At 36.1% G+C, this 26,657-nt stretch overlaps 1 protein-coding gene across 1 annotated transcript; it reads right to left on the bottom strand.

Moving 5' to 3' along the window:
- Positions 1-1,332: 1,332 nt before the first annotated feature.
- Positions 1,333-15,238, bottom strand: LOC150098193 (actin, cytoplasmic-like). The gene is made up of 4 exons (XM_090406058.1): positions 15,143-15,238; positions 9,110-9,346; positions 3,777-4,023; positions 1,333-1,850 (listed from the first exon to the last, which is right to left on the bottom strand). Exons 1-4 carry the CDS (start codon positions 15,218-15,220, stop codon positions 1,333-1,335), a joined length of 1,080 nt encoding a protein of 359 aa, XP_090262184.1. The 5' UTR covers positions 15,221-15,238.
- Between the last annotated feature and the right edge of the window lie 11,419 nt (positions 15,239-26,657).

The following is a 26,657-nucleotide window of genomic DNA, read 5'->3' as shown; positions in this document are numbered from 1 at the left end:
AATTTCAGTGAAAAAAAAGAAAGGCATCAACAATAACCCTTTCCTCGTTTTTTTTTTTTTTTTGTTGGACTCCAAGAATTTCTGTAATGCGTGGTTCAGTTTCAGATATGAGTCCATATCTTGCATTGTTACAGTTGTTTTTTCAGTAGAAGTCAGGTCAGCTGGAAAATATGTAGAAAGATTCTCTATCCTTGCTTGTTAAATGAATTTTCCACTATCCTTTCTACACCATTTGGTGCTCAAGTTTTAAGAGGACACCACCCGAAAACTATATATATAAAAAAAAATTAAACTGAAAGAATTTCTTCACTGCACTGTCATGGCAGAAGATGAAGTTGCAGCACAGCTTAAGCATGAGTTGTGCTTTTTTATATTTTAATTATAATATAAAATGGCCAGGAACATGCTTTTTTATTACCTTTAGCCTATATTGGCTCCCTGTCAGCAGTTTCTAGTATTAATTCCACACTTTGTTCCAGTGAACAATCTTTAAGACTCGTTCAGAGTTCCAAGTGAGCAGGGAAAATGATGAGAAAGAAACACGACCAGAAAAAATGCAAATTACATCAAGTTGTTCCTTGATATGACATACTATGATGTCACAGGTAGGTAAAGAAAAGCTGCACGTAAAGAAAAGCTGCACAATCTGTCCTTTCGAAGAACTTAGATTAAAGAAAAAACTTTTCACAGTCACGTTTCTGGTTTCCATGGGAATAGTCTTTCAGCCATACTCAGCTATTACAGGCAACTCCGATCCTGACCAACCAGTTATCTACAGGTACACAAACTATGACTCAGAGAGAGCGAGAGAGAGAATGTAACACTGTTTTGTGTAACCACAAAACAGCTGTTAGACTTGATTTTTATGTCTTTTGCCTACTTTGACAACCTGCGAGCTGCCTGGCACGTTCCATCTATCTCGTTAGGGTTGAGTATTTCTGAGAAAACAATAAGTGTAGCTGTTTTTCCCTGACTGCTAAGTGCTGCTTCCCCAATTCCTACTGGGAACGGTTTAGATAGTTAACACGGGCCAAAATCGAAAGAAAACTAACTCAAGATTTTCAAGAATGTTAGCGAGCATCTCAGTACGTGCGATGTGGTTGTCGACTGCAGAATCTACCTAGAACTGCAAATATTTATATCGTATTATAAATTACAATGCATTTTAGCAAATAATTACAGAAAGTGAAGGATTTATTAGTTGCAGAGTAAACACAAACAGAAGTGCTGTATTGATGGAAAGCACAACTCAAAGATTGGTCTTCACTAATTCCCTCATGAGACACTAGCAAGAGAGTCAATTCATAAGTGGTCCGAAAAGATTAACAGGATCTAGAAACATTTTTTATGGACTATGGTTGGACCATGTTCGTAGTAGTCTTTTTTAGTGATCCACATCGTTTGGAAAGTAGAAAGAGAAGCCAGAATAGATCCACCGATCCAAACGGCATACTTCCTTTCGGCTGGGGCGATGACCCTCACTTTAATGACTGGCGGGGTCAGAGCAGCCATTTCGTTCTGGAGACGTCGTGCGAACCCATGAAACAAGGTGTTACCGCCCGAGAGGACCACATTAGCATACAGGTGTTTACGAGTGTCTATATCGCACTTCATGATGGAATTGTTTAGCGTTTTGTGGATTCCACAAGCTTTAATTCCTGCCAAAAGTGGTTGAAACATGACTTCTGGACAGCGGAATCTTTCTGTTCCGACGGTGATTACTTGTCCGTCAGGAAGGGAGTAGAGCTTATTGACTTCATTCAGGTTGGATTCGGACTGCAACTCGTCGGTATAATTGTCGACTATGAAGCAAAGTTTTTCTTTGATGTCGCGGGCAATTTCACGTTCAGCTGTGAAGGAAAACAAAAAAGTGATTGAATTCAGCAGATAAAGCACTTCGTAAAGAAAAATACAATTTTTTTGGATGCGGAGGTAGAAATACATATGATAAGAAAGAAAGGTTATTCAACGAGAGAAAGTATGTCTTATCTATAGGAAACAAATAGGCAAAGGAGATCGAGCCAACTTTCAATGATAAAAAATACAGCTAATTTTATTATTACTAGTGACGTCACCAGTCTTAGTCTTAAAACACTGCTTGCTGCGTTGAGTCTTCTGTAAAATGAGGACAAATAAATAGAAATTTTAAGTATAAGGTTACATCCACTTACAAATCCACGTGGAGCGAATCGGGTTCTTGCAATTATTACTATACTAGTGACTTTAATCGTTAGCCAAGAAGTTATGCAGCAAAGAATCATTCGAAGATGAAGTGATGCTGTTTAGGATGATGTTGAAAAAAAATCTTAAAATCGAATTAACAGGATGGTCGTTTGTTAATTTGTCATCTAATTTACGGGAGGAACGGATACAACTCCTTTAAATAAAGATCGAAGGGGTGGAAAGATGAAAGTAATTCCACCCCTTCCATCTTTATTTAAAGGAGTTGTATCGGTCCAGCAAGGTTTATGGAATAGAGAGTGAGCTTTCATTATGAATACCGATAAAAAAGATTTTTGACTCATAAATTTGCAATCAGTGCGTGCATACCTCAGTCTTGAGTTCATTCACCTACTTAGTCAGGTGAATTGCTGCTGCTGTTGAAGATCAATGACTTTCTCCAACTTGTTTTAAAATCATATCTTACTGGATAAATCTTAACGGTGACTGAAGCCATTCATGCAAAAACCACAGTATAAAAAAATTATTTAACAGTCTTTTTAGTACACCTGCATCTTTGTGGATCGATGCAATGGAGTTTCTAATGGCAACATTACTGGTAATCGGAAGTTGACTGTTAATGGTTTCACCATTGTCTAACAGGATTAGAAAGAAGAGGCAATAACTTGAAAAAACTTTGTTTTCATTCATAGAAAATGTTTGAATGAGACTTTAATGACTTCTGCAAAGAAAATTCCTCTTCCTCCGAAACCTCTGTGTATCTGCTACTAGTTGCTTACCACTTGAATTAGTCGAACAAAAAATTATGGCCATTAACTCTAGTGGAAGTTATTTATATGCAGATGCAGATGTGCCCATATTCGTTGACTAATTCACGTATTAGTGCAAACGTAACAGACACTTGTTTAACAATCTGTTTTAGCATGAACTGAAGACTTTAGGTTATTCAGGTACTCTACCTGGATAACTAGAGTTCATATTCCAGATCTGAATAACTTTCTGTAGCAGCTGAGTACATGACTAAAAAATTCATGTTTTTGTAACAGCTGGGAAACTTGAGTCAACCAAGCACGTTGCTGTTTAACCTATTTGCTAATTCCTTCCGATGATACCGAACACCAAAACCTATCTAACCGTTGAAGGTAAATGACTTATATGTTGTGATAATTAAATAAATAGGAAAACTATTATAAACTGCTTCCATTTCATTATAGCTTTGAATTATTAGACAACATATGACAAGATTTTACACAGAAGTACTTAGTCGATACGATATGATGGTTGATTTTGCAAACAACATATGAATTTCATTTTGTCAATCAGTTAAGGTAATTCAGATGGTAATTGCATAACAATATAGGATGCATTTGAAGACATATTTAACAAATTAACTTATGAAAGATTTGCATTTTGGTAAACAATTTTAATAGTGAGCACACGGATTAAAACGCATCATACAGATATTTCAGTTTCTTAAATTGCGTAAGCATTCATTCAGAAGGTTAAATATTGTCGTAACTTGTTTGATATTTTAAATGCTGATGAAATCAACAGTTCCTTTTTTGCCTGAATTCATATTTCTCACAAACATTTACCTGTAGATGTGAAGTAACATCCTCTCTCTGTTAGAAGACGAATTAAATATTCTGTTAGATTTCGTCCTGCGTATTCAAACCGAGAGATGGCGTGCTGCATAACATAACCTTCGTATATTGGAACTGCATGTGTTACTCCATCTCCAGAATCTAGTACTATACCCGACGTCCTGCCTACAGTATACAATGCCAGAACAGCCTGCATTCCTATAAACATGGTCGGCGTCTGGAAATGCTCGAACATTATCTGAAAAGGAAATGGATTGCAAATCGTCAAGAGTCAAGTCTATCGAACTGTCTATTTTATACAAAAAGAAGTAACTGCAGTCCACATGTTCCACTGATTATTTATCATTAATTCAATCCCCAATAAAGACATTGCAACGAAGTTGAGACCATGGACGTTTCTGGATATACTTGTGTACGCATGCTTACGCTGTGCTGTCATGTGAGCGTCGAGTGTATACAGTTGTTTTATCGAAAATAGCAGTCAAAAGAGACGATCAGCCGCTGCCCGTAATAACATTTTCGATTACATGAAACTATAACAACAAACATATCAATGGAAAAGAAATGCAGGAAACTAAAAAACGGTTAACAAATTCATCGATTAGAATCATATTTTAATTTTAATGGAGGCAGAAATTAAACTTCACATTGCCATAAGAGGGGAGATAAGATAAACAATGAATCCATTGATAAAACCACACGAAATCAAACTATCTCAAGCAAGATCTCAAACATTCCGTTTGAGATCTTGACGTTTATGACAGTTGTTTCCATGGAAACCAATAACGATTGATATGAACATCGATCAAGGAGATTAACTTAGAATATTTTCAACCAAACCACTCGAGATACGAGTGCATCCTGAACCAGTGTACAAATCACGTGGATTTTGAGATACATCAGTAGATTTCTGCATTGTTTTTATACTAATAAGTCAGCGGGAGCAGCAGCAACGTCAAAAATATGACTATACATGACCTAATTCACCATAAAGTGTTTTTGTAATGCTTAATTTTACTCCACAGTAAAATTAAGGGGGGGGATTTCCACGCAAACTTATGATCTGGGAGAACTCATTAGAATAACCCGACGTATTTTTTATAATTAATATTGGTAAATATTTATTACCCTTTAATTTGAATTATTGATAGATGATATCCGATAATAACTCGAAGTAAAACTTTCCTCAACAAGAGATACATACTAGTGCAGTTTTACAGACACATCACAGTTATCGCTATGTAAACAGGTAATTCTGTTAATCCCTGGGAAACATCATCGATCATAAAAAAAGAAAAAGAAAAAAATCAGTTAATGCCTTTTTATTCCCATATAGGGAGTAGGCGAGGCCGTTTTGGCCCTATCTAACTTTTGGAGACTAAGTGGGCAGTTCAATCGTTACTGGTAGCCAATCAGAGATAGCTGGCCTGAGGCTATCACTAATTAAGCAGCCCCATTGAAGAAACAGCATGACAAGTGCTGAAACCTCGTGGCGCCTAATGCTAACACGATATTTTTAATGTTTAAAATAATGTCGGTTCTATGGTCGATTTTCTTGAGTTTACGGACGAAAAACCCGAGTTTTCAGGAGAAAAAACCCGCTTGCATGTGCCAGAGATCGACTAACTCGGGAATTGGTCGATAAAAGGCTTAGTAAAAGTTCCTCTAGTTGTGGACTAGACTTGAACTCAAAGTCTATCTTTGGGTGGTTTAGCACTCAGAAGTGCAAACGTTTCCACTTCTACTGAGCTACACAGGCTTTAAATATCATTGATTAAATTTAAAAGCAAAAAGTGAAACATGCAGTTTTAGAAGAGATGATGAAGAGAAAAAGAATTGCCTTACACCACTAAATGAAAGGAAAGTGCACCAAACTCGTTTAAGATATAAAATAAATAAATAAATCAGCTAACTCCTTTTATTCTCTTATAGGGAGTAGGTGAGGCCTTTAAACCCTATCTAGCTTTTGGACACTGAGTGGGCAGCTCAATCTCCACCAGTAGCTACCGATGAAGAGGCTGGCAAACAAGTGCTGCCATCTCTTGGTACTTAACCCTAACATGATATGTTATTGTCTCAAATAATGTGGGTGCTACGATTTTCTTGAGTTTACAGGACGAAAAACCCGAGTTTCCGGAGAAAAAAAAAGCTGCTTGGCCGTGCCAGAGATCGACTAACTCGGGAACCGTTCGAAAATAGGTTTAGAAAAAGTTCCCCTAGTCAGTGACTAGACTTGAACTACGTCTAATTTCGAGCGACTAAGTGCCACTTCCACTGAGCTACACAAGCCTTCACTCGTTCAAGATATTAAAGATGTTAATAGTTGTGGATAAACTTGTCAGTGATTTACCAATACACAGGGGCGTAGCTAGGGGGGGGGAGGCTGTCGGTAGTATTTTTGGTGTGTATTGAGAGGGGCAGCACACTCAGGATCCACCCCGAGTGGCAAAAGCTCTTGCTATGTCACTGTCAATACTACATGATCAAGTTATTATTCAAAGCTTTGTAATTAAATGTGAAGAACAGTTTTCTATCACGAGAAAGATAGCTATGTTTTTTAAACAGGAGCAGTGACAGAGGCTTTTCATTGTGTTGATACTGGAACTACATAACCTAAGGCTCCAACTGAAATTATACACTGCACAGCGAAAGGGTCGAATTAAAACGTGGATGAAAGAATTCGTCAAGATGGAGAGGAGATTCAATACTTTTTTTTTTTTAAATTTACAAAAAATCGAACTTGATATTCTGATATAAATCAATGTGTGCTTAGTGTACGGTACAAGATTTAGTCTTAAAAAATTTACTTCAACCACCATAGTGATTTTAATTTGCAGCCAGATGAGAAACATTTAAGGAATTTGGATCAAAAGGAAACTGCAAATGAGTATTATTCGGTAATGAAGATGTTTCTGTTGTGTAAATGAGTAGAAAATGTAACTTTCTTATCAGTGTGACTGAAGATCAAAACAAAATAATCTTTAAAATGTGATAACTGAGGAGAAGAAAAATGCTAACTTAGCACAGCAGAAGAAATGAAGTTAACTGCAAATTTTGCCAGGCTTGGTTGCCCCAGTGGTTAGCGTATTTGCTCTCTAATAACCTGCCAGCCCAAATCTCGTCATGGGAATGGATGTTTGCTATTGTCTTCAGCACCACCCCTCCCGTATTGGAGTTCGACAAAAGTTCCATGTTTGGTATCTGGAGCCGAATTTCCTGACTAGGTTAAAAATGCAACAAATAAATAAAATAAAATAGAAATAATAAAAAAAGGAAAAAAATCATAGGATAAAAAAAATCATTTTGTACTTGGTCGCTTGAAGTCAGACTTAAGTTCAAGTCTAGTTGCCGACTGCAGGAACTTTTTCTAAGCCTTTCTTCGACCGATTCCCGAGTTAGTCGATCTCGGGAAGGGGAAAGCGGGTTTTTTATCCCGTAAACTCAAGAAAATTGACCGTAGTACCCACATTATTTTAGACAGTAACCTATCTTGTTAGGGTTGGGTACTAAGACATGGCAGCACTTGTTTGCCAGCCGCTTCATCGGTGGCTGCTATAATTAGTCATAGACATGGGCCAACTATCTCTGATTGGTTACCGAACCGGTAGTACCGGCGGAGATTGAACTGCCCACTCAATCTCCAAAAGCTAGATAGGATATAAAGGCCTCGGCTACTCCCTATAAGGAAATAAAAGGCATTAGCTGATTTATTTTATTTATTTATAAAAAATCATAGCCCACAAGGTATTTCTGTTCGATAAGTAGATATCGAACAGAAATATGTTGTTCCAGTTCTTTTTGATAACAAGGCGAACTTATATTGTTAAAGAATGATCGTTATTCTAGTTTCGAGTATCATATGTAATATGATACTCGAAGTATCATATTACATATGATACTCGAGTTGCAATTTTTTAATGGTATGTACAGGATTATTATAATTAAAGTTCACACGTCGAAAGGCTGTAACTGGGTAACTACTCAGACAAACGATTTAATATTTAACATGATGATGTGTTTGGAAATGGAATTTTCCAAACACATCATCATGTGTTTGGAAAATGGAATTTACGTAGGTTCTAAAAGTTGCCGCAGGGCGACACATGGCGCTGCAATACATGTAAATTACGTATGATCTCCTGGTGTGCAGTGAAACTGCGAGTCTACTATTTATGCAAATGGAAAATTTCCCCAATTACGTATGCTTCGAAAGAAACTTCTATTAAAGCAGGAATGTGTCAGTTCATTTCCTGCGAACAGACAACGTGTTAAAGCACAATTCACCATTACCGAAGGATCGCACACTTCTCGCGAAGTTGTTTTACCAAAATAAACAGAATAAAATAAACCAAAATAAAATGCCTCGATAACATTGCGAAAGTTCCGAACAGTCAAGGAATTAAAAAGGATCCTCTGACTGCAAATGGTTTACGCAAATTAGATTCGGAAATTGGAAGAGGGAGGTTCCTTAGATGTCCAACCTAGCAGATGACGGACGTCCATTGAACGGCAGAAGATGGAGGAAGTAGCCACAGCGTTAGAAGAAGAAAGGATGGCAAATGTCGTAGGAAGCAGCAGCGAATAGTGTATTGCACGGTCTTTAGACAAACCCGTAAGCACGGTTCACAAAGTCTTAAGGCAAATTCTTCACTGTTATCATTACAAGATTTCCCACGTTCAGCAATTGTTTAATCCTGACCGCGATGCACGAGAAACATTTGCTCTGCTGTTTCTTGTTTATTCTTGTAAACTTTATTCCCAGAAAATCGACAGTAGAAACTCGAGTTTCGGGGAGAAAAAAAAAACTGCTTACTCGTGCCCGAGGGCGACTAACTCGGGAACTGGAAGAAGGTAGGCTTAGAAAAAGTCCCTTTAGTAGCCGACTTGATTCGAACTCGGAGTGGTTTTCTTCGAGAGACCTTGTGCTATGAAATGTTCTAATACTTAATTGTTATTTTATTTTTTTAGTGTAATAAATTCTAATTATAACCACTTAATAAAATATGAAGTAACCAGATCATCTCAGTAAATCTTATTCAAAAATATTATACTAATAGAAAGACATCAATAGTAATCAGGTTTTACTAATACGGGTGTGTTAAGAAAAGTTTTTTTTTAACTATAAACTCAGTAAAGACTACGTTTACAAATTCTGATTTAATTTTTTGACTAAACCCACTAGTAATTTGGAGGTTTATCAGTTAAAAAGAAAGGTTATTTACAGATATCTAGCTTTTACTACGCGTACTCTAAACATGTTAACGAATTTCGAATTGCTGTTGACTGCGTCATAGATAATCGTTTAGTAAAAAATGTAAACCTACCTCTGCCATCATTTCCCGGTTAGCCAAAGGATTTCGTGGAGCCTCTGTTAATATCGATGGATGTAGTCTGGGATCTACTCTGAGCTCCTTGTAGGTGTGCGCCCAAATCTTTTCCATGTCATCCCAGTTGACCACAATGCCCTGTTCGATAGGATAGATTAAATTAAGGATACCACGTTTACTCTGCGCCTCTTCCCCAACGTAATGGTCTTTATAGTTCATCCCGAAGACGACACGCTGCGAGAAATAAAGATCATGCGGTTACTGCATAATTATTGAAGACTAATGTATATAATAATAATAATAATAATAAAATTAACAGAAGTATTAAGAACTAAACTAAAGGTTAAACGCTCTCCTCTCACATTGGTTGCATCACTTCTTGGTCTGATGTTACTGTTTATTATAGTGTTATCAAGCAAACATAATGCTGGACTTCCACAAATATATGCATAAAAAGAACAGCGGCCTTTGGGATCATATGCTCATCTTGATCTGTTTAATCTTAGAACACTCTGTTGGTGAAATTTTAAAACGTATTTCTTATCCTATTATTTTATTACATATATATTATTATATTAGAACGAAGTTGTAAGAGCCTGTGTAGCTCAGTAGATTTTGCACTCAATGGCGCTTGAACGCACGAAGAAAGGATTTGGTGGTTCAAATCTAGTCGCCGACTAGAGGAAATTTTTCTAAGCCTTTTTTCGACCGGTTCCCGAGTTAGTCGATCTCTGGCACGGGCTAGCGGGTTTTTTCTCCCGGAAACTCGGGTTTTTCGTCCCGTAAACTCAAGAAAATCGACCGTCGAACCCCCATACTATTTTCAGACATTAAAAATATTGTGTTAGGGTTACGGACCATGAGATGGCGGCTCTAGCTTGCCGCCTTCTTCACTGCGTACCGATGAGTCAGTGATAGCCTTGCGCCAGCTATCTCTCTGATTGGCTACCAGTGGAGATTGAACTGCCCACTCAGTCTCCAAAGTTAGATAGGGTAAACGGCTCCGCCTACTCCCTATACGGGAACAAATAGGAGTTAGCTGATTTTTTTTTTTTTACAATGAAGTTAACAACAACAAAAAAAAAAACTAAAAATTAGTGAAATGAATTTAAACAAAGGTTTGTTGTTTTAATTGTGCTGAAGCAACTAAGGCTTTGAGTCCTGAATATTACCTATCAACTGTGTGTGTGTTCTTTTCTCGTGTGTAAGTGCGAGTTATTATATGAAGCCAATATTCCTGAAAGGAACCTCAGTTGTTTGTACACATTACTATAAAAATGGTTACCTGAGGTTCAGTCAAAAACCGATGAAACGGAGCTCACTTTCCAAACAGGATTGGAACCCAGGTCTTTTCAATTTGGTTTGATTTATTTGGATTTATAGCCGAAGCAACTTAGATTACGAGGGTGTGCTGAAAAGTTGTCATAATCACCATGAAGGAATTGAGATAGAATCACGTAACTTACACATTAGTCTACATATTTCCCACGAAGTGCTATACACTTGTTCCAACGGTGTTGCATCATTTTCAATCCTCTGAGAAAAAAGTCCCTTGTAGACAAACCAGTCCTCAGCTGCAGATATGACTTCATCATCTGTGGTAAATTTTATTTCTTTCAAATGTTTCTTTAAATTTGGAAATAGGAGATAGATGTGGCCAGGTCTGGTGAATAGGGGGTGGGCGAGGCAGACAGTGAAAGCCCAAGTTGTGTATTGTCTGTTGGGTTTCATGAGCAGTGTGAACAGGTGCATTTTCCTTCAAAAGCAACACGCGTCTGCTGTTTCTCGCGGCGATTTTCTTTGGTACCTCCTTCAGAGCTGTTGAATAAACTGCTGCTGTAACAGTTTGACCTTTTTTTTTTATTTTGAGGTACTTGGTAAGGATTACACCATCCATATCGCAAAAGACAATGACAAGAACCTTTCCTGCTGACTTTTGACTTCGGATCTTCTTTGGCCGTGGAGATCCTTTGTGTTTCCACTCCACTGACTGTTGTTTGGCCTCCGGGTCATAGTGATAAAGCCATGTATCATCAGTAACAATACGAGCCAAAAATTGCACCTGCTCTCTCAAAATGACTCAAAATCCTTGAGATGACAGCACACGTTCTCTCTTTTGCTCAGTATCCAAACATTTGAGGACCTACTTTGCTGAGGGCTTCTGTGTGTCCAGATGTTGGTGGATAATGACCCCAACTCGTTTCTGGCATATTCCCAGAGTCTTTGCAATGTGGCTGGTATTGGTCATTCATCAAGAATCATCGGTGTGATCGCTGTGGAAGATATTCCTGACCTGCGGGAATCTGTTGTTTCAGGATGCCCAGTTTTCAACTTGGCCATCCACCTATCTAGCAACTGCTGGATATTCTGGGAGTAGTCCCCTAAAGAAGTTGCAGAGTTTTCTTGCAGCACAAAAAACTTGATATCGGCCCACACCCCTGTGTCTTCGAATTTCTTCAAACCTCTGACGTGTCTTTTTATATATCCTAAAAGAAAACAAACAAATCATTACAATTTGATGAAACATGGGGGTTAAAGGGTTTTAAGATGTGTTCGTTCTTGTGGTTATATCCGTTGGTTTAATATCATTTTTGTTCTAGGTGTTTATCAGAACTTTTCAGACCCTCCCTTGTATTAGATTCGTGCATTATGCCTGTTAATTAATGGCCTATTTGCTTGCTTTGCGGGGTAAAAAATTCTACCACCAGTATGTGACCGGCTAACTCATCAGTTGAAAAGTCTCGATAAAGATTCTAAACGTTCTAGACGGGTTTCGAACCCAGGTCTTTCCAACCAAAGGGCATCGTGGCAACGGACTGAGCTAGTCTTTTCAGTAATAGGCATGTGATCTTCCACTCGATCAATGAAAACAGAACAGTGGCCACTAGAAAATGAATGGCCTTACTAGTGTTTGAAATAAGCGTTGAAAATAACGAAACTGATTATTAAATGGCAACGCAATTCATATACGTGATGAATTTACTGTACATGTAAATTAAGTGAAGAATTTACGAGTATAATAAAATTCAGGAGTTAATTAATCTGCGCGGATAAGAGAGATGTTTTGAGAGAAGCGTTTTACAAATCAGAAGGTTCCAGATTTTTAATTTATTTATTTTTTTTTTACCGTCTGATGGATTCTGTATTTTAATGGAAAGAGTAAGCATTCAAAGTACGATACATCGTGCTTTGAATGACAAAAGAAAATGACAAAAACGAAACTTGTCATTGAAAATTATTTTAATTATTTCATTTTAATTTTTAAAAGATGAATTTATTATCAGATTTTAGTAATATTTAAGCCATTTTGGTAATCAGGGACAGAAATCTACTTCTTCAGTAAAGAAATCAAGCAATTTAAGGAAGTTTTTTTGAGGGGAGGGGGGGGATAGTGGAAGGATATTCAACCTCACATGCGAGATCACGATTTTTATTCTAGATATCGATTCAGATATGTAAGCCATTTTTGTCTCTTTCTCCTTGTATGATACATTCATTCAATGAACGGCGACGGTATGACTTCGTACTTCATTTGCATGGCAACATAGGCTCTGTTCGGACACAATCTATCATCCAAAAAATGCGCTGAGGATTTATTAATGATACTGAAAGTCAATTAATTGAAATTGAAATAATTTACTTCGCAACTTAATTTAGTTGCGAACTTTATAAAATATCTTTTTAATTTAATTTAATTATAAATATTTTTTTTGTTTGTGGACGTATAGTTATAACAGTATTAGAGTGTGAGGTTGTACTTTTTTTTGGGGGGGGGGGGGTTGAGAACCGTGTTTTCTTTTAGTTCGTCGCAACGAGTAGTTCTAGAAGGCCAAAACTATTTGAATGCCAAGAAAGAGATGCGGAATGTGTTATGATCAGCAAAACTACGGATGAGTTTGCAACTGTAGGGAAATTATAACGAAGGAAGAAGCACACACACACACATATTGGTCAGCTCAAAATCGAACTTGTCACTCGCTGAGCAAGACAGTGGGAAGTCAGCTGATGATTTCTGTCAAATATTATCAAATATCCTGAAAATGTGAATGGTAATGGCTTGACTTTTAAAGTAGGTAACCAAGATGAGGTAGGAAAAAAGGTTATCTGTGGAGCGACAGCAAAGAGGATCAAAACAAACGGATACCACTGATTGGTTTTTATTTAAGGAAGAAATAAAAACATAAGCTATAGAAAACAAAACAAAACAAACAAATCTGGATGGAGTGACGAAAAACATTTTTACTCCTTTTATAAATGAGCTCAATACGAGTTAACTTCTAAATTAATGATGAATTTTAGTAGAATAACATTATTGAAATATATTGAACAAGCACTGGCTTTGAAAACAAAATTTTGAGGCAACCGAAGAAGGAATGCTCTAAGTGTGATCCTGTAATGGCGCATCCAGGAATTTGCAGGATAATGACTGCAGAAGTTACAGAAAAAATTCCAGTTGATTAACATAACAGAGTTCACCATTGAAGAAAAAAGAATGACTGTTATTTTAACACTTAGCTTTTTTTTTTTCCTTCTCCATTTATAGTTTTTAAATCAGTTTCCGACTTGTGTGCATTTGTCGTTAACACAGTATAGAATGGAATGAAGTTATATTGTGGTTTCATCATTGTTATAACGCGAATAGTATTAGAACAGCATAACAAATGCTATTGCTACCCTGGGAGTACATGTTAAATGGAATAAAAACATCGAGTCATTCTTCACGAAATGCGTATACTATTAGTCAGTGGGGACTGGTGAAAATTTTAAGTGGGAGTGTGCATATACAAAATTTAAAAAAAGAAAATTTTTTTTCCTAATCAGTAACCAATTCATTAATAAATAAATTTACATATTAAAAAATTCCTTTATTAAAAATATTTCACCCTCACCACGAACAAACACCAATAATAAAAGTTTCGTATCTCACAGAAATAGCGTGCGCATGCATACAATTTATCTGTAAGCGACACTGCTCAAACGAGCAGTATCGGAATCACTTGTAACGTGCAATGAAAAGCGCCAATGAATATCGGCGAGTCTAGCTGCAATTGGCCGAACGTGATAATTCCGACACTTGTTTCGGAATTATCACGACAATTATTCCGACACTTTAGATTACAAAATATTTGTTTCGTAATCTAAAGCTTTAATCGAACAATTCCAATTATTAACTATTCAATCAATGTCGAAACATAAGCTGTAACCTTTAACATGTATTGCATTTATATAATGTTGTAAGCCTTCTTATTATTTATAAACACAAACAAAATTTAATCTCTTTTTTTTCATTTTTTCTTTGGGGGTGCTGCAGTGTCGCAGTGCTTATGTACCAGCCGCCAATATCACTATTAGTGATAACCTGTTGCTGAACGTAGTGTGTAAAGTTATGCAAAAATGCGGCCCTAACGATACTTGTTAGCATTCTAAATGTAGCCAACTTACACCCGTCCAAATAAAGTGCCGCGAAGTCAATGACCTCAACAATAACAATAGTGTTGACATTGCGAAGGCCCTATTGGCAAGGTAAATCGAACCAATTCCGTCTTCAACAGTGTACACGTCTTGCTAGATAAAGTAACGCACCCCACCCTCCCACCAAAAAAAAAAAAAAAAGTGCTGCATCAAAGCTAGTACGCAACAACAGCCAGGTGAAAACTACGATACACAGAAAGAGCAAAGTTACAAAGGATGCCAGTGCTTCTGTTTTATTATAGAATGCTTAGATTTTAGGTGTGACAAATCATGCCATGTTTACTGGACAGATGACAAAAGATTAGTGGATGCTCATAACTGGGAAGAAAGTAGGGAGGGGGGACAAAAGAAATGGGAAAATTATGGCAGAATGATATTCGTATTTAAAATATCGAAACGTTTTTCGATATATACCTCTTCTCATTAAATTAAGTAAATTAGTTCATTGTTCCCTCTGGTTACATTCTAAACACAATTATCACTCGTTTTTCACGGCGGTTCATAAAGTTTTTATTACTGTATTTATATTTTTTAGTTCCTTAAGTGGTATTACATTACCGAATACATTGGTCGTCCAACCACCGAGGAGAATTCCACCCTCGGAGCATCATCTCCACCGAAACCACCTCTGCACATTCCGGTACCATTGTCTATTACCACAACCTGCCGACGACTATAGCTGAAAAAAAAAATAATAAAAAAGATATCAGTGATTGCGATATTGGAATGAGAACTTGTAGATAAAAAAATCTTACTAATATAACCTTAAAACTGTCAAACGTAGGATTACTTGGCAAGCAAAGTGATGTTTTACCTTGGCGTGAACAAGAGCACGCGTCTGCGCGCGCACACACAAAGTGAATGTTCTCTACTAAAACAGAAAAACATTGGATTGTTCACCTTGGCTACAAAAGGTCAAGGAGAACAAGTAAAAACTGAGAAGGTCCAATCAGCAAACTTTTAACTAAATTTTAAAAAAATACCAATTTTATAGTAAAAATACTTTATTAAAGAAAATAAAATATCTACAATCAATGACACTAATCTAAAATCACTTGCAGTGTACGTAGTATAAAAATTTCAGAAGTACATGTTAGTAACATTATTATAATTTCTATTAAAATATTGGTTTCTTTTTGGTAGATTCACCTCATTTGTTTTTGAATGTATATCCTACTGCACACAAAAAATCTAAAATTTGATTTTTTTTGGAGCAACAGAAGAACAGGAAATGGACCCATACACCTGGAACACATTAACTAAAATTTTGGTAGCAATTTTTTTCCTTTTTTTTTTTTTTAAATTGCCCCGGGATTATTCATAACGAGGAAAGAGGCCTAAACATGGCCTAACAGATGGATGATATAACTGTGTTGAATAAAATTCAATTTAGACTACAAATTTAAAACAATGAATTGCCTGTAGGGATTGTTACATTGCCATTGTTAATTTTAGCATTTAGTTTTGTGCTTGTAAAATTTCTTACTAACAATGTTAAGCCAAGACTGCTCTTGTATTGTTGAACTCTGCTGATTTGATTCTTATACATACAGAAATATTTCACTTTGAATTGCTGATTTTAAGCAAAAATACGCATGAAAAGATACTGGTCTCTTCTCACTAATCTTCCTTGTTTTAACATTTTTAACAGCTTATGTTTCAACATTGATTAAATAGTTATTAATTGGAATTGTTCGATTAACGCTTTAGATTGCGAAACAAATGCACTTTAGATTAAGAAACAAAAGTGTCAGAATTATCACGTTCGGCGAATTGCGGCGCTAGATTAGCCCATATTCGTTTGCACTTGTCACTGCACGTAACAAGTGAATCCGACACTGCTCGTTGAGCAGTGTCGCTGCAGATAAATTGTATGCTTGCGTACGTTATTTCCGTGTACGAAACTTTTATTATTGGTTTGTGTTCGGGGTGAGGGTGAAATATTTTTAATAAAGCAATTTTTTAATATGTAAATTTACTTATTAATAAATTGGTTACGGATTAGGAAAAATGAATTATTTTTCTTATTTTCTATATGCAGCACCCCTGCATAAAATTTTCACTGGCCAATTGCAAGTTGGTGATGGGAAAAAGGAACAGCCAAGCCAAAAACAATTAGCAAAGTTGAATCATATCATTTTGCAAGATCTTTCAAAAATAGTCTTTATTAAGGATATTATTTCTGGGATAATATATCTGGGAAACTGGGGCACTCCTAAGCAGAAGCAGGCAAATAGCCGTAAATATAATAGTCTTTATTAATATCCAAGAATAAAAAAAAAAGTTGAAATTTTTCTACCAGTGAAGTAGAAAAATATCTTAATGCAATTCCCTAGAAGACAGACGCTTGTCGCAAATATAATGCCAGAAAGTTTGCCCAATAGCTGCTACTTAGAATAACAAAACAATGGGATTGCTAATGATACTATCAACAGTGTGGTACTTCTTTATTATCAAATATAAAGTATTTGCTTTTTAAAGTGTTGAAGATACAAACAAACTTGTCTCTAAATAAAATGACAGACGAGATTATCAAATATGATTAAAACCGAAGCTCCAAATTCATCAAAACTATTACTGGAGGCAAAGGGTTTATGTTGGTATCAGTAAGAGAGAGGATTCTAGATTTGTCCTCTAGGGTGCAGTTATCTGTTGTTGTTTTGAATGAATAAGATTCGTTCATTCAATAGTACTATTTAATTAAAAAAAAAAAAAAACAGTTACTGATAAATAACAAACTTGGGAATCAAGTAGAAAAACGATTACACATTTACCATCATATGGATGATGTTAAAGAAATCAAACAGTCGAACTGATTAAATTTATGCTGGAAACACATTTCTTATTAGATTTGACATTTCTTGCTTCATTCGTTGGTAGAAAATAACATAATAATCGATTAATCCATTTTGAAACAATATTTAAGAATAAGAAAATAATTGTCAATTCTCTCCCTCCCCACAAGCCTGTGTAGCTCAGTGGGTGTGGCGTTTGCACACCACAGCGCTTGACCGCACAAAGGAAGACTTATGGGTTTCGAATCTAGTCGGCGACTAGAAGAAATTTTTCTAAGCCTGTTTTCGACAGGTTCCCGCGTTAGTCGATCTCTGGCACGGGCAAGCGTTTTTTCTCTGGGAAACTCGGGTTTTTTATCCATAAACTCAAGAAAATCGACCGTAGAACTCACATTACTTCAGACATTAAACACGAGTGTTAGGGTTAGGGACCACGAGATGGCGGCACCTGTTGACTCATCTCTCTCTTCTCTGAGTGCCGCTTAATTAGTGATAGCCATGGGCCAGCTATCTCTGAATGGGTACCAGTGGAGATTGAACTGCCCACTCAGTCTCCAAAAGTTAGATAGGGCTAAAACGGCCTCGCCTACTCCCTATATATGGGAATAAAAAGGCGTTAGCTGATTCGTTTTCTCCCCCACCTCAACAATAACAATTAAAGATCAAAATACATTTTTTTTTCACTGAGTGATTCCACTCAACCAAGAACTGGAGTTTTTAAATGTATTTACTGAACGACTCAAATGGAACTATTTCTAAGAAATGTACATAACAGTGCAAGTACACTCAAGTTAAGCATTTCAATATTTCTTGTTAAGTGAATGTCTTTTCATTGTGCAGTGTGTATCCAACTTTTATTTTTCGATGCTGTTTTGTTAGGGGGGATTAGTAGTTTTGTAGCATTACCAAACTAAAATAAACTAATGGTTAAAATCACATCACATGAGATTTCCGTAGCCAAGTCTGGATGGAGTTGGAAACTCAGTGATGCAGATTTAGAAACCAATCCCAACTGCGTACTCTCCATAGAGAGTGTAAAGTTACATTTATACTTTTATGATTTCTTTTATCGTGCAACGCGGAATCTAGTCTTGCTTCAAAACATCACCTGCATAATTTAAGACCTTCTTTGTCTCTCTCTTCAAACATAGATTGTGTGACATTTATACAAAACGCCATCTATATGGATTCCCCCCCCCCCCCAAAAAAAAAAAACAATTATGAATAGGTGCTTTTATTTATCCCCTAAAATCACTTACCCCCAAAAAATACCCTCCCTAACAAAAGAACTAACTGCATAACCATTGGATTATTAACTTTTGAATGTGTGTGTGTTAGTATAGTTACATTCGGTCAGTAGGTTGTGTATCGTTCACGTTCTTTTTCATAGTGTAACTTTAGGGTTCGTTTTAGAGTACTGTAATTTGGAAGGTTTATATTTTTAGTTGTCAGTTTGTTTAGCATATTTGCAATATAATAATTACGGGTGACTTTTCTGTAATGGTTTTTGTATTTATATGCAATGTAGTTAGTTGTCTGAGTCCTTGTTATATGGTGCATGGTTCTATTTACACTTAGCAACAAAGTAATGCTTCAGCATGACTGCGTAGTGACATAGATATTTAGGTGTTTTAATATTTTATGTGCCGTCATTGCAGTGCAAATAAAGTTGGCATCATCTATTTGCTCCTAGAAGATCAGTTTTTATCATATCATATGACAGAGATATTAATCTGTTTAGTTTATAGTCTGCACAGGATGCCTACATTGTTATGGCATATCTTAATACATTTCACATAAGGTCTTGTATATAAATGCTTTTATGCATTTAGTAGCTAAGTCTTTCAGTTTGTATAGCTTTTTATTATCCGGAGTTTACTCTGTAGTGTTTTATGTGGCTATTCCAGTTTAATTCTACATAAGATAAATTCCAAAGTATCGTATTGTTTAGACCTGAGTAATAGTGGTTGTTTAATTATGTTTCTTGCCTTGTATGTAGGACAGTGGATGTAATATTGTTAGGTACTAATTGTCTACTGGCTGGTGGAATGGGTTTCTATAAACCATAGATTTTTTTTTCAGTGTTTATGTGAATGGAGTTTATGGTGAGCCACCTGGTGACCAGATTGATATCGTGTTACATGTTTGCTTGTGTGGTGCCTCTGTCAGTATGGATGGACACCACTGCTGTGGCATCTGCGTACTGGAAGATCTTGCTTTTTAAAGGTAGCTGATTGATATCGTGAATTGATATCAATCAGCTACCTTTGATTGATAGATACTGAAGAGGAAAGGAAAAACAACAGCTCATTTTGGTCTCCACAAATTAATGGTAGCTCTTACTACGTGATGATCCGTTGTGTGTTATTTATTTCCTGTTTCGGTGGTATTTTTAAACCACGTCTACAGAAGCCCACCTATTCCAATATATGTCTTAGCTTTGTTGGAAGAGTGTTTTATGTTGTAGTGTATCAAATACTTTAGACAGGTCAATGAATAACCATAACAATTTTGTTTTTATCTAAGGCAGTGTGGATTAGAGCTATGAAATCCTGCAAAGGAGTTATTAATACTTTAATCTTCTTCTAAGCGAACTGTGTTTTAGGAATGATACCAAATTTTTTTGCATATCTAGCAAATTTTTTTAAGAATAATTCTGTCCATAATTTGGTTGATACCTGGTAGTGTATCTATGAGTCTGTAGTTTATGATTGAATTTCTTTCCCCTTCTTTATGTATGGATATCATCAGTGAAGTCTTTAACGTGCTGTATATATGTACAGTTTCAAAAATTTTATTTATTAATTTTACATTAATCGAACCTAGGCTAATTATGTGTTGCTTTATATCTTTGGGTCTTATACTATCGATAACTGGCCCTTCGTTTGAATTGACTTGGCTAGAAACCACGATGTTTGATTTATTTGTGATCCTCTTAGTGGAGGATCAGGTTTTGTGAAAGGGGAGATCTTCTTTCAGTCCTAGGATGAAGCCTGTTACTGATTGAAGTGGACTTTTAAACAGTATTTAAATTAATGATTTTTAGATGTTCAAGGTGATTTTCACAACTAAACTCATTATTAAATGCCAGATTCGTTTTATATTTTAAGCAGTGGTTGTCTATGTAACAATTCTTTTTAGTTTTTCTTATTTGTATTGTAAGATTGTTTTTTATTCTTTTGTATTCTGCTTCTAAAGCCAAGTTACTTGGGTATCGCATTAGTTGTTTTCCCAAATTACCATTGCTTTGAACATCTAAAATTCCTTAATTTAAATACTAGGGGAAAATTATATGAACAAAATAATAAAAGAAATGTTTAAAAGCAACGAAAAACCTTATATGCATTAATCAATTGTTTTCCTTAAATTGAAACCTCAATATATGCCGGATTCTTCCCTTTCCTTCTGTCGTGCACATTAAACAATTGTACCTGCTACTTCTTCCTATAAAAAATCATAAATCGAAGAAAGATTTTTTCCTTTTTTTTCAGTTACCCAAGAAAATTTAGTATCTGTCAACTAACTTTTGTAATGGAGCTTATATGGAGAGAGGATAAAATATTTCATTGTTATAAATTGCAGCAGACTTCTATTTACTTAGGAGCACTCGACGCCTTCTATTTGTTAGGGAAGGCCTTTCTCAATCTTTTTACCCTGGAGGAATCCTTGAAATAATTTTCAGGGATTCTGGACGCACCTGCATAAAATTATTATAGCTTTATGTTATTTATTTATATAAATATGGGGAAAACGTTGTCTTATCCTTTCTTCGACTCATTTCCAAGTTCGTCGATTTCTATAACGGGAAAGTGGATTTCTTCTCCACCAAACACGGATTTTCCGTCCAGTAAACTCAAGAAAATCGACCGTAGAACTCACATTATCTTAGACATTAATATACTCCGTTACGGTTAGAGACACGCGATGGTGACACATATGTCTGCCTTCTCTACACTGCATGCCGGTTGTACTTAGTGATAGTCTCTGACCAGCTATCTCATGCAAGTAAGCGAGAACACAACTAGCAAAATGGGTCAACTGCGGTGGACCACACACACGCTCTGCCAAACTATCAAGGGTGAAGAGAATATTCGATCTTCAATAAACTAGCCAACCCAGGTCCACCGCATCAAACCCCGAAAAATCTGAAGATTCACCAAAACCTGTAGAGGCCCACGCTTATGCAAGTTTTGGTGATATCGGATAACTTTTGATCGTGTGTGATTGTAGTGGTCTCTTTCACGGTAGTCAGTACCTTTTCTGGTGAGCTAATTGGGGCGGGGAGCAGCGTCTCTGAATACTTTACTCCTAAAGAAAGGAGTACAGAGTCAATATCTGGAGTGTTGGTGTCTCCGTGTAACTAATCGTTTCTGATGTACCATGGAGAATCTACTATCAGGCGCAAACATCTGTTTTGAACTCTCTCTCTCTCTGTAGTCTTTGAATGTTAGAAATAGCTGTGTGATTCCAAGCCGGTGAAATTTAGGTGAGTTTTGGCCTTATTTCGGCTGGTTTTGTTTTTGTGTTTAGCTTGTTGCGTCGGTCTATCATAGGATACAATTGAACAATTGCTTTGGATGCATTCAAAAAACCATGTTTAGAATAATCGGTGAAGCAAAGGCCTCTGTCTAGGTAAACGCTGCGATATCTTTTTCCTGTCAGTCTTGGGATTGTAGAATTAAACATCTGTGTCACCTTCGGGGGAATGCCAGCTGTCTGATGAAGAGTATTGTAGCGCTTTGGGCGATTACTTTGAATCTTCATTTTATAATCTAGTTTGTTTCTAGTGTAGAGATGCTGACTTGGAGTAGTTTGTTTGCCCAGGTGAGAGCGTAGAAATTTAGTCAGTATTTCTGTTTTTTCGTCAACATAGACTACCAAGATGGTCAAGAAAATTGGGGAATGGGCTATATAGACGGAAAATAGAAATGGAACAGAAAAGAGCCTTGTGGAACTCTGGCTGTAATTCTCCATTCGGTGGATCTTATGCTGTTGGGTTTCACGTGTAGTTTTCTATTGCTTTGATATGATCTGATTAGTTTTATCATTTTTCTGACTTTACGAGCAGAAGAGAAGGCCTCTGGGCAATATGTTTTATCGAATGTCTTAGCGATATCTAAGAAGACCACTGCTTCTGTTTGTTTCCAGTTATATCGTGTAGTGATCTATTCAACTATTCGTTGACTCTACTGTCGACAGAAGCTTAACTATTTATTTGGTATGATCTTTCCTTTATCTGTTCTTTTTGCAATCTGTTTAAGATGATTTTTCTGCTTTTTCCTAGATTGGAGAGCAGACCGAGGAATCGATAGTTTTGAGAAAATTATGGGGATTTTCCAGTTTTGTGCATCGAAGTGACATCTACAATTTTCCAGGAAAGGAGTAAAATACTGAGTCTTCATATAAACCTCTCATGCATCCGTCAGCATCATAAACGCAAACCAGACAGGTGGGTTCTGTGTGGTAGCAACTTGATGATTTTGTTTTCAATTAAATCAGGACCCGATGCTATTCTGTTGTTGAGATTCTTGATAATGTTGATTGCTTCGGCTGGAGATGTAGGGTGGATCTCTTACGTATTGATAGACTGGTTTAATGTACGAGGACGTCGTAGTTTAAATCAGTCTATCAGTGACTGCTGCTAAGGCAGTCTTGATTTAGTCTGTCAGATTAGCCATCGCTTCAGCAGTATCTTTCTTTCTTTCTTTCTTCTGATAATTGATACAGATCTGATGTATTTACAGACATCACTGGGGAGTTTCTCCCATAGTGTATTAGAGTGGGATGAGGTGGATTGAATCTGAAAGCATTGTTGGAGTAGGACTAAATTGTGGTCTGAAGTGCATTCGTTTACCGTTTGTAGTGATACTGATGTCAGATAATCTGAAGAATAACAATATCCAGGATATCTGGTTTCCCGTATGTTTCAAATGCGTGGTTCTGCTGGGGTCTGTTACCTGTGTTGTTAGAGGTGGTGTATGCGTGCGTATTCCTCCGATACGGTATGTCGATTTACTATTCCAGGAAGGCTGCTTAGCGTTTAGATCCCCTGCTATGATGATAGTTTTTTTGGCTAATATGGAGTTGACAGCTGTGGCTAGTATAGGTTTGCTTGGTGAGTTGTAGACTGTGTAGATTTTGAGTTTTCCTGCGTTGTTGGAAAACTTCGATTATGGTAATTTCTAGGTTTCTAATTTGGGGAATGACTATTTTCTAGAATATGAAGTAGTATTTAAAATGGATGACAGCCCCTCCACCTCAAGCAATAAGTCTGTCATATCTGTAGGTGATGTATCCTCTTCTTTTTTGTCTTGTGGAAGGCTATCTCATTAATCAGAATTAATTATTTCAGGATTGTGACGAGTTGCAGTTCAGGCACCTTATTTTAGTCCGTTACAATACGCAATCAGTAGTGAGTTTGGAGCAGTTAGATTTCAATGCGTTGCTGATTGCAATAAAATTGATTGGGTATGGTTGACAAAGGTTGAGAACTCATTATTACAATATTCTGGATTTGAGGTGTGAACCATTTAACTACTTTTATATGGGGAAATATATGACTTCTGCATTACTTCAACGTTGGTATCTTCTGGGTCTGGCTGTCAAAACCGGTCTAGGCAGTGGTCCTTCCCATAATGCATAGCATTATACACATCTGAAAGGGTGTATGCTCTGCATTATGGGACACTAGGCAATTGATGTTAAGCTGTTAGCCTCTATATATAAGTAGCCCAGTCGTGAAGATATTTCACGCGCACTTACACTTGGATAAAAGATTAAACCAAGAATATAATCGATTATAATTGGATTTAATCCTTTATCCAAGGAAACAAAGGAATGTATTGTGCCTGAGAGATATTCACGTCTGAGCTATTTGTATATAGAGGCTAATGACTTCACATCACTTGCCTTAGCATGTATCCCATAATGCAAAACACACACCCTGCTGGACATGTAAAATGCTATGCATAATGGGAAAGGCTAATACCCAGACCGGTTTTGACCTTTATTGAAGTCTCATCAGTGAGGTCCAGACCTGGGAGAGATATCAGGGTTGAAGTAATGCAGAAGTCATATATATTTCATTAACAAGCAGCCAAAAGTTGCTAGACCTTATTAATAAAAATCTCTGGATGAGAGAAAGATGTTGAAAATTTTTTTTTTTTTTACCTTGGTTCTATTAATAGAACCAAAGTAAACGGTCTAGCACCTTTTGGCTACTTGTATATGAGATATATATGACTACTGCAATACTTCAACCTTGGTTACTTCAATCTTGGTCTGGCTGCCACTGAGGGCAGTGATTCCATGTGGGTAGAGAGCCTTTGCTTTCTTAAGGCTTCTACTTGTTAACCCAAAAGCCTGTGTGCTCTGGTGGCTTGTCTGCCGCCTCGCCGAGTGAAGGCGTGGTGCAGTAGTGGACTTGCTTCTGGTTGTGCTAGACTGAGGTTCGGCTTGGTTATCAGGTAGAGCTTGACAGATTCTGGATAATAACCCTTTGGGTATTGATTTGTTGTCAGCTGCTTTGGACAGCAACCCCTTTGGCTGCACTGACAAGTCTGTAGATACTGGACGGCATTCTTCTATTAAAGTTCACCAGTTCCAAGTTTTTGGAACTTCGGAGATTTTGAACATATGTTATAAAAAGCTAATCAGCTAATGCCTTTTTATTCCCGTATAGGGAGCAGGCGAGGCCATTTAGCCCTATCTAACTTTTAGAGACTGAGTGGGCAGTTCAATCTCCACTGGTATCCAATCAGAGATAGATGGCCCAAAGCTAACACTAATTAAGCGGCACACAGTGAAGAGAGAAGGCTGAACATGTGCCGCCATCTCGTAGTCCCTAACCCTAACACAATATATTTAATGTCTGACATAATGTGGGTTCTACGGTCGATTTTCTCGAGTTTACTGGACGAAAAACCCGAGTTTCCGGGAGAAATAAACCCGCTTGCCGGTGCCAGAGATCGACTAACTCGGGAACCGGTCGAAAAAAGGCTTAAAAAAAATTTCTTCTAGTCGCCGACTAGATTCGTAAGCAAGTCTTCCTTCGTGCGATCAAGCGCTATGGTGTGCAAACGCCACATCCACTGAGTATATTTTTATTAACACTAAAGCATCTATGTACAATCAAAATAAATATATATACAACTATTTACAATATATACATTTGTACATAGAATGCTTATTTACATTTTGATTTACATTTCTTGAGGCTACTTCTACTGAGTTTATTTGTATCAACAACAGCAGCTGTGTACATTTAAAAATAAATATATATACAGCTATTTACAATTTGTACATAGGCTGACAATTCTATTAGGCATTTTCATTTACTCGTTACAATATACTTATGGCACCTGTTTTACAATCACTGTTTAAATAAGATACAACATCACATGCTCAATTTCTATTTTCCTTATTGTCCTATTGAATTGTTTGAGCTGTTATTTTTGTTGGTATATGTTACATAGTGATTTCAGTCTATTTATAAGTTCCATTATCAGATCAGTCTATTCTCGTTTATATATATATATATATATATATATATATATATATATATATATATATATATATATAGTAAAATATATATATATATATAAATATAAATATATATATATATTTATATATATATAACGTTATATATATATATAAAACGTTTCACAACGTTTTAATGCTAATATATATATATATATATATATATATATATATATATATATATATATATATATATATATATATATATATATATATATATATATATATATATATATACATATATATACACATATATACACATATATATATATATATATATACATATACATCCACATACATATATACATACATACATATACATACATATATATGTTAGCATTGACATTTTCCATATGTACAATTCGTTTTACATATATCTTCATTTTATATCTTTGTTCACATATTTTGGATGATTATTTTATTAACTTAATTTAAATGCACATCTTATTCTTAAAATACATATATTGCTTATGTTTTTATTTACATTTATATATGCATATATTTTGGTAGTATCTCTATATCTCATGCAGATTTTATTTTTTTGTAGGCACTCTTATTTTTACAAAAAGAATTCCATCTTGCTTTAACATTATATTGTTTGCTTAACTTAAGAGGTAAATCTGTAATTTCTTATATACAAAGTTTTCTGAATTGCAGAATTAGTTACAGGTCTATAAATGGATAATATATCCTATTAACATTTTGGGTTATTATCATGTTATGAACTTATGTTATCTGCT

The sequence above is a fragment of the Typopeltis vanoorti genome, chromosome 16 (genome assembly GCF_054136105.1).
Source record: "Typopeltis vanoorti isolate ZY-2024b chromosome 16, IOZ_Tvanoo_1.0, whole genome shotgun sequence".
NCBI classification, from domain to species: domain Eukaryota; kingdom Metazoa; phylum Arthropoda; class Arachnida; order Uropygi; family Thelyphonidae; genus Typopeltis; species Typopeltis vanoorti.
Note: the sequence above shows the minus strand (reverse complement) of the source record. Positions and strands in the feature narration are given on the sequence as shown.

Coding starts and splice junctions, on each gene's coding strand:
- LOC150098193 (XM_090406058.1), bottom strand. CDS start 15,220: ATGTGCAGAGGTGGTTTCGGTGGAGATGATGCTCCGAGGGTGGAATTC. Junction 4,024..9,109: donor ACCGGGAAATGATGGCAGAG/GTAGGTTTACAT, acceptor TTTCCTTTTCAG/ATAATGTTCGAGCATTTCCA. Junction 1,851..3,776: donor ATGTTACTTCACATCTACAG/GTAAATGTTTGT, acceptor TTTCCTTCACAG/CTGAACGTGAAATTGCCCGC.